Source organism: Charadrius vociferus, unplaced genomic scaffold, assembly GCF_000708025.1.
Source record: "Charadrius vociferus isolate BGI_N301 unplaced genomic scaffold, ASM70802v2 scaffold41, whole genome shotgun sequence".
In the NCBI taxonomy this organism is placed as follows: Eukaryota; Metazoa; Chordata; class Aves; order Charadriiformes; family Charadriidae; genus Charadrius; species Charadrius vociferus.
This window is the reverse complement of record NW_009647013.1, coordinates 678,211-687,429: the sequence shown is the minus strand read 5'-3', so window position 1 is coordinate 687,429 and position 9,219 is coordinate 678,211. Positions and strand designations below refer to the sequence as shown.

The following is a 9,219-nucleotide window of genomic DNA, read 5'->3' as shown; positions in this document are numbered from 1 at the left end:
TCTGGCCCCCTCCATCCCCGCCCCCCCCGTCCCTACCAGTGCGCTGGGGAGCCAGCAGAAGGGCACGCAAGTCCTTATGCCTTTCCCCTTCTGTTGCCATTAGGGATCCGAGGGGAGGGGGGCCCCGAGGGGAGGGGGGCCGCGAGTCCCAGGTGCTCTCCCCCCACTTCTCCTCCGGGGGAGAGGGATGGTGGTCCATGTGCGCCCTTCCCCATTTTCTCCTTGCTGCCTGTGGGTCCGAAAGGAAAGGGGACTCGCTGCCCCCCTTTCCCCCAGCAGCGCACTGGGGACCCGGCGAGGAGGGGGTGCCATTCCCTCCCTCCTCCACACCCCACACGCTCCCCCCTCCTTTCTTCGGCAGCGCATTGGGGGCCCAAGAGGTTGCTAGTCCCATGCTGCCCTCCTTTCTCTGGGCGGTGGACCTAGGGGCAAAGGGATGCTGGTCCCCTGCATGCCTCCCTCGCCCTTATCCCTCTGCAGCGCAGCAGGGACCCAAGGGGATGCTAGCTCTATCCACGCACGCTCTCCTTCTCCTTTTGCGGTGGATGCAGTGGAGACCCAGGGGGAAGGGGTGCTAGTCTCATGTACTTACATCCATCCTCCTCCTTTGCAACGCAGCAGGATTCCAAGAGGATGCTAGTCCCGTGTGTGCGCTTCTTCCTTTCGCCTGTAAAACACAGTGAGGATTCAAGGGGAAAAGGGATGCTAGTTCAGTCTGCACCCTACCTCCTCTTCCAGTCTCGGGGGTGATAGCTAGCTCCCCTTCCAGTTCCTTTAGCTTGCCATGAAATATGAACTCAAATGGAGGGAGATGCTAGACCTGTCCCTCCACGTACATGGGGAATCTCACCAGAAAGGGTTTCTGCCTTTCTGTCCTCCCTACGGGGAGTGGAGCAGGGACTGCCGTGGTGGCATTGTGCAGAAGGAGAGGAGAAGAGGAGATACTCTGCATCTTTCTTCATTCTGCCCTGTAGTACAGTGAGGAGGAGCATGGAAGAGTGGGAGAACGTAGCTTGTGCCCTCTTTCCTCCATGGTCTCCTAATTGAAATAGAGAATGTGGGGGATTATAGTGTGGTTCTCCCTTAATACGTTACAGAAGTGGAACAGGGGAGTACAGCACTGGAGTTTCTTTCCCACTGACTAATTAAAATGGAGTTTGGAGAATAATGTATTCTGCTTTTGTGCCTTCATGTGGGTGGGAATGGGCTGGGGAAACGCTGCCAGTGCTTGTATGCAATGAATGAGTTCCTTTCCTTTCTCCGTGATCAGAATTGGGTGGGGAATGACTAAGGTGACATCCTCCTCTTGTCTTCTCACTTGTAAAGGAGGCGTCTGGGTTGTTTTATCACCTCATTTCTCTGGGATAGATAACCATGAATTAATCCACCTACATACTTTCTTTCTAGAGCCTGATGACTTTTTTCTCATTGCCCCTTCAGTAACTTTGAAATTTATTTGAAAAAAAAATTCACTTCTGGGAGTCAACCCTTTCATTTTGTGATTTTCACTCTTTATAATAGTTGTCTATGCGTGCCCTAGTTTATGCTTTACAACAGGAATTGGATAGACTTCTTATGATTATAAATAATGTATAAATCCATAACCACACTAACAAACTAGCTGTTTCCTACCCCTTTTGCCCACAGGTTTTTTTTTTTGCAGTGCCTTGGGGTAGATGGGTAGGTATCCCCTCCTCCTCTTTTATCCCCAGTGTCATCGAAAGTGTTTTGTTTTGTTTTTATGTACATATAAAAATAACCACAAAATTTCATATGTAGAGGCTTAACAAAGAGTATACAGAACTGGATCTGTGGTAAGAAACTATCTTGACACTAAAGATTGCTTATTACAGCATTCATCTGTCTACACCAATTAATAGGTTATCTATATGCTCATTTGCAAAACTTTCATCTCCTTTCGCAATGATATGGTTGTCTTTTTTTCTTAATTTCACCTAGATTTTTTTTTTTCCCCCCATGAAAGGGCACTGCATGACTAGGCTGTATAATTTGCTGTTATTTTCTGGCTCTAGTAAATATATTCTTTGTTTTCTTTATGATCTATGTAGTAATAAGATCTCAAGCATAAAATAGAAAAGTCCTGAAAGGAAATGATGATTTTTTTTTTCTACTTTTTGCACAATTAAAACTTTTTATGGCTTATTGAGTCTGGGGTTTTGCATGTTTTTTTCAGTTTGAGGTTGTGAGGAAGTCAGAGGATAGGTGGATTTGTTTGGAGTCTCTACTTTGAATGTCATTAATATGATGATTTGTGTGAAGTGTTCTTGGAGTTTTTCCCAAGACTCTAGATGCTGACCTGGATTTGCCCAGTGTTTGTGCTTCCAACTTTAACACAAGACCTGATGTGAGTACAGCTCATTTTATGTTGCTTCTGAACCTCTCGTATGAAGCGTGATCTACTGATCACTGCTGGAATAGCATCTGAACACAGGGAGCATGCTAAAAAGTCCGTTCCTAATCCACACTACAAGTTGACTTCACTGAAGCTGTTGAATAAAGTCTTTTGGAGTTGGTGGCTGAAGTGTTTGGGGGAAAAAGAAAAAAACATTGCTTGAAGCGGGGGTTTTGGAGATGACAACAAACTGAAAAGGCTTCTTTTCCTGAGTTTAGTAAACTTAGTAAAATGTCAAAATCGGAAGACTAGATTCAAAGACGATTAGGCACCTTGTACAAAACTCAGTAGGAATTGATTTTTTTCTGTCTATAACTTGTAATCTTGTGGTCAGGATGTGAGAATATGCAGAAACCTTTAGGCTTAAGTAATGCTGGCCTGGAAGATGGGATAGTTCAGGTCTTTGGTTTTGTTTGTTTGTTTTTGAAAGAGGCACCAAATTCTTGAAAAATAAATCTGAGAAATGACTTCCTTAGATGCGAAGGACATAACATTTCAAGGCCATGTGAACTTAAAATTAGACTGAAATCAGGTGTGGTTAGATGTAGCATGTCTTAAATACTGTGGATAATTTTGGTCTTTTAAATTGTGTGTTGACTGTTCTTCACAGCAGCAAAAAACCAGCTTCAAAATACAAGCAAGACGCAGTGATTTGAGCTCTGTTGGTTGGTTCTACCACCAAGCTTAAGGTGTAGATAATTCTCGTTTCTGCTCCCCCCCCCCCCCATGTTTTATTTTTCCTAGGTTTGGAACAGTTTTACTATTTGTATTCTTTTCTTTATGTACTTCAATGCTGCTTCAAACATGGATTCCCTGTCAATAGCTGTGAGAGAGCCAGCAGCTTGTGAAAGCAAGTTGTCAGTGAACTTAATTTAACATGGTTATGTTTAGCATCTTGGTCTTTTTCCTATTTGCGTGTTTGTTTTTACCAGGCTGTCTTGAACAGCTACAGCCAAAAACATTACCGCACATAATCTTAGAGAAGTACAGAATTGTTTAGGTTAGAAGAAACCTCTCAAGATTATCTAGTCCAACCCACAAAGCATATGAGGGTTTAAAGAGGTATATGGTATTTAATTTTTCTGACCATAAGATGGGCCTATGTAAACAAAAGTGTGCATACATAACTTTTTTGATCGGCTGATACCAGCATAAGCCTGGTAATTAACTCTTTTGTATCTCTCAAAAGTTTGCATTAGGGAGAAAGGAAAACTTTTTCCTTCTCTGACATGTAGAATTTATTTCCCTTCTTGAATATCTAAGGAAAAACATTACTCTCTAAAAATTGGAAGTCTGTTCAAATTTGTGATTGCCTACTCTTGGGAATATTGATGGGTTTTCTGGTTCAAACAGAATTTTAAAATTTCTGTTACCTTTTCTTAACTTTTTTTTTTTTTAAAAGCAGTTGGTTAGAGACTGAATTTTGCAAATTTCATTGCTTTAAGACAAAATCGTTATAAGAAAAGGGCCTCTCTGTACTCTTAACGGCTCTGTCAACTCTTTCCATTCTTTAGCCTCCAATTTCAGTTTGTTTCTCCAGTCGATGAGCACGATATGCTGAGTCTCCATTCTGCTTGTTCCACTCCAGCCCCTTGGTGCTGAGAAAATGCAGATCCAGCCCTGGGGAATGACTGCTGTTTAAATTGGCTCTATTGGGAGGGTGGAACTGCCAGAACAACCTTATGTAGCTACCTTTGCAATTTCCATCTTTGAGAGCATGTGGAGAAAGGGGTGGTCAAAGAATGCCGTCTCCTGGCTTATCCTTAGCTGTTATGACAGTTTCCAAAGAGCAAGATGTGAGATGTGTTCAAGTAAAGTGGGTCAGAGACAACAAAAAAAGCTGTTTACAACTGGACTAAAATTACATATTTGAACACAGGTAGCCAAACCATGACTGTAGCCTGTTGGGCAGGACAGTAGTCTTCAGTCCTGCAAGCTGGGACTTGTGTATTGGTGGTGGTGACTGTTTTGTTTTTGTTTTATAATTATTCAGCAGAAGTTATGAGGCCATGCAACTAAAGAGATGCTATCGATGTGAATGTACCAGTGGAGATGCTGACTCATAAATAGCTTGGTTTCAGTGTGGTCAACAATTGCAATGCTCGCATGATTAAATTTAAAGTGTGGGGTTTTCTAAAAATATTTTCTTCATAGTAAACACATTCCCCCTTTTCACCATCCTTTTTGGGTAGAGCTTTACAGCATACCAGTGTGGGGTTTTTTTCACCAGAAATAGTCTGAAACCAGGATTAAAACTTGAGGGATCCTCTAGGCTTGCACATGACAACTTGAAGCGATTTGTCTGCCAGGCCATTTAGAGCTAAAATATTTTAATCAATTACAGGGATTTTTACTGTATTCTGTTTGTTGTGTTTTTTATTCTAGGTTTTCTAACAAAAGAAGAACGTGAACGTAACTCGACTGCTGTTCTGTCATGATGGGGTCAATTGTGTGGGAATGCGGTTAAACATTTTAATACCTTAACCTAATACATGCTATATAATACTAAGAAAAGAAAAGGCAAGATTTCTCACATGTCTGTCTCAAACATATCATCTTCTGGACTGAGCTAAGAATGTTGTATACAAAGAGTATTCCAATTTTGAAGAACCTTAAACAAGGACTGAAAATATCGCCGTTGAAGTGAAATCTGAGGGTACATGAGGAGCTGAAAGAGCTTTCTGACTGGGCTCAATAACTGACCCCATTGCCATTGTGGAAGGATGGCTGTTAGCTGGATGTTCTGTTACCTTTGGCTTTTGGATGTTTTGGTGGGGCACACAAGAGGGCACAGTTTATTTTCTTGTGAGCCCATCATCTTGCGGATGTGCCAGGATCTGCCTTACAATACCACCTTTATGCCTAATCTTCTGAACCATTATGACCAGCAAACAGCAGCATTAGCAATGGAGGTAAGATGATTTTTTTTCAGCAGTATATATGTTTTTGGCCTTTAGTTGACAAATAAGTGGTAACAGAATCCAGGCAGATATTTATATTAGAAATAAAAATGACACAATCAAAATAATTAATAATTTAAATGTAAAACCAAATACCACTTGCATAATATGTGTTGTAATATATCCTAAAGTACTCTGACTACAAAATTTGCCTAATTTAGTATAACTGAGTGTGAAATATTCTGGATGTGTTTGTATGTTAGTCTGTCACTTTAAATATTTAGACAGATCAAGAATGCATATTTTGAATGGTCTGTCACTTAACTACATGCCGGGAAAATACTGAACAATGAATAGAAGACTTTTAGTTCTGAAGACTGTGTTCTTTGGTGGCTTTGTAATATTTGGTCTTTTCTTACTAGCCTAAAATTTGGTGTGAAGAAATTGAGAATCATAAGACGTACCATGAAAATAATGGAAATTGCTCATTTATTAGTACGGCTTTTCTCAGCTGCAAGAAAGTCTGTTGTCTTGCAGACAAATTAGTTAATGTCTTTCTGTTCTATATCCTGGCAGACAAGCTTTTAGACTTGCACTTACTTTGTTGTAATGGTACCTTATTACTGTTACCATTATCCCCAAAACCTTTGTTGGACTTATGTATACTAATTTTCACCTTTAAAAAAAAAAAAAAAGCAATACATTTCCACTGCTTTTTGTCAAAGCTTTCTTTGGGGAACTTTCCTGATGGGGCTTCAACCACACACTTAGTCTCTTTTTATATAAAGTCTAGTTTATACAAGACTCTTAAGTTCACTTTGGTCTGTTCTCTATCCTGCCACCCTGCCTAAGGAGTTTCCTTACTTGGTATTCTGTGATATGACTAAAATTGATGGAAATTCAGAATATTAGGCAAGTCTTGCTATAAGTCTATTCAAATTTTCATGAGAGATTTGTGCAGACTAGGTTTATTTGTATTTTTGAACTGCTTGGGAATCCTGGCTGGTAGATATGCTGGGCTGTATACTGAGGACAGAAAGAGTAATCATATGATTTCATCTTCGAATGTTCCTTCTAACAATATAGAAACTTAATTTAATTGTTCTTGTTAAATAATGGAAAGCCAAGGCTTTCTATAGTCTTTCTATGGAAGAGTTGTGAACCAGGCTTGACGGGCATGTTACTATAAGAAGAAAATAGAGATTCTTACCCTTAATTTTTCTTTGTTTGAAAGAACTATGGGCTTGCATTTCAGTAGCTCATTTGGATGTCACCAGGGATTCCAATTATACTAAGTACATAGCAACAGGAATGAATTTTATTTTAGAATTGGCTCTGCTAAGTTCTGAGGACCTTTGAAGATCTAACTGTAAGGAGGAAAAGTGAAGCCAAAGCAAGTAAGCAAGCTTAATAGGATAACAGTGATAACAGCTAGCTGTGTACAAACTGTTTATTTCATCTTTGAAGGGTGGAACTTAGGATATTAAAGGCATTGATGAAACCAACTGGATTGAAGACTTCTGGGACTTGGCTTGCAGAGGTGTGGAGATAGTGGTTTTTGTTTTTGTTGGGTGGTTGGAGACATGGAAGGTTACCTCTTACAGTGGAAGTAGATTATCAGTGAAATTAGCAGCTCAACATTCTCCTAAATGATCTAGAAGAGAAGACTAGCAGTAAGATGAGGAAGCATGTTGATTGTGTTGGGAGTAACTTAAAGCAAAGGTCAAATCAGAATGAAGAATTGTAAAGAACTTGATTATGTTTGAGATACGTAGAGCCATAAAGTTGTTGTGGAAATTCAAAGTGATAAACATGTATGTGTTGCGGGGAATAATATTCTCCACACGAGTGGTTGTGGTGGTCAGCTTATATCATTGGACTTATGATGGTTTGTTCTGTTGAAATGTCAGCTGAAAGCTTGACTGAGCAGTGAGAAAATCAAAAGGCATGGAATAATTGGGAAAGGATTAAAGACCAGACATTACAGTGGTAGTGTACGATCCTGTGGCTCACAGATAGCTGAAGAGTTGTGTGAAGATCTGAGCCATCTCAAAGAATGTGTTTGAACTGAAAGAGGTCCAGAGAAGAACAGGAAGAATGACCACAGGCTTATGGAATGCATCCCATATGAGGAGTGTTAGACTATGGCGGAGTGTTTTAGCCTACTTTTAAAATAGAAAAAATAACCCCAACAACAACTGTCATCGTAGGTGGCATGCAAAGTGTTATAGGGATTGACTACACTGTCTTTTCCAGTGCAGGAACTGGGCTCCATCAAACGAAGTTGCTAGAAGCCAAGTCGGAGCAAAGAGGAAAAGGTGGTTCTTCAAGTAGCTGGCAGTAGACCTGTGAAACTCTTAAACTACTGTGGATGCAAAAAGTGTGAGGAGACTGGACCAGAGCTTAGAAGATGACACCAATGAGGGTGACTAGGTAGAAAAAAAACAAAACCAAAAACCACTTCAGGCTCTTCCTCTCAGCAGAAAATTGTCACAGGCTGGGAGAGCATTTAGGGAATGTGAGAAATGTCCTGCCAATGGTCCATTTTGCCAAGTGTTCTGTATCTGCTAATGGCAAGAGGACATACTATTTAGGGAAGGGATGCAAGCCTGGCTTCTTGTCTGTGGGCTGCTGCTTCTCCAGTATCCACAGTCCCCGAATTATGGATGTTAGAGGGTACCTCCCTGCCTGTTCCCATTAGTATCAATTCATATCTATGTTCTATTATCGATTAATTTCTCTAAATTATTTGACGAATAAAATACTGTCAACCAGTTCACTAGCCACCATGTGAAGAAGTACTTATTCTCTTACCTGATTTAAACCAGTTTCTTGCTAGTTTGATTTAGTACCCTTTTGTTCCTGTATTGTGCAATATTGTGCTTCAGTTAAATCCTCTGTTACACTTGTGATTTTGGAAACCTTGGTTTCATTGCCCAGGCTTTTCCTCTCCAAATCAAAGTGTTCCAGCTGTTCGGGCTTTCTTCTTGCAATGCAGCTGCTTCATTCCTATAATAATTTTAGTTACCTTTCTCTGTCCCTTTTTCTAGCCTTCTGCTTGCTGAGGTGTGGAGATGAGAATGGCACACCACCCCAGATGTGGGCACGCTAGGGTTTTATTTATAAATAAAATCACGCGTTTTGCTGCTAATTGCTTCCTAGTAATAGCCAACATTATATTGATTTTTCTGGCTTTTGTTGCATGTTAAACCAAGGATTTCAGAGAACTGTCAAAAATACCACTTTCACTGAAAGTCTGTTTATGGCCACTGTTGGAAGCAGAGCATTAATTATATGGACCCTCAGTCTGAGCCAGAATAATTAGTGTAATTGTTCTTATCTTTGTCAAATAGCTTTCTGCTACAGAGAGAAACAGTTGAGAAGCAAATGTTACTTCTCTTCACTCTGTGGTATAAAGCTCAACTTAATAGCATAAATGACCTTGCGTGAAACACTGTGTTGCTGCAATCCATACGGTAGCTTGATGCCAAAGCTGTTCTTCAACTTAGCATGGGTGCATTGGTGGTGTGGGTGTATGTATAGTGCTCCCTTCTGCCAATATAATTAGCATGTAGGCCAGTGGTTTCAGTCTGGGAATGGTCTATGGGCTACTTCTGAATGCTCCATGAAAAATGGTGAAGGCTGTGCAAGGAAACAAGGCTATTATCAAGCTTAAATCCACTATGCAGGGGCCTGTACCTCCGTTGCAGAGGTTTTTAGGGGTTTGAACAGGAAAAAAAGAATGAAAAGCCACAGGTTTGCATTAATATCTTTCTGCTCCACGTATTAGCCTAGATTGCCCCTTACATCTGTACTTAGCAAGAAGGAAATTTTTATTATTTGGCTTTTTAGACATTATTTAATGTTGCAGTCAAATGGCTGGAGCACTCAAATTTTGAACAGAAT

General features: G+C 40.5%; 1 protein-coding gene across 1 annotated transcript in view; it reads left to right on the top strand.

Moving 5' to 3' along the window:
• Positions 1-4,815: 4,815 nt before the first annotated feature.
• Positions 4,816-9,219, top strand: part of FZD3 (frizzled class receptor 3) — a 55,827-nt gene continuing 51,423 nt past the window's right edge. The window contains exon 1 of the mRNA XM_009895440.1: positions 4,816-5,325. Coding sequence (XP_009893742.1) covers positions 5,137-5,325 — 189 coding nt within the window. The 5' untranslated portion in view covers positions 4,816-5,136. The remainder of the gene's footprint in view (positions 5,326-9,219) is intronic.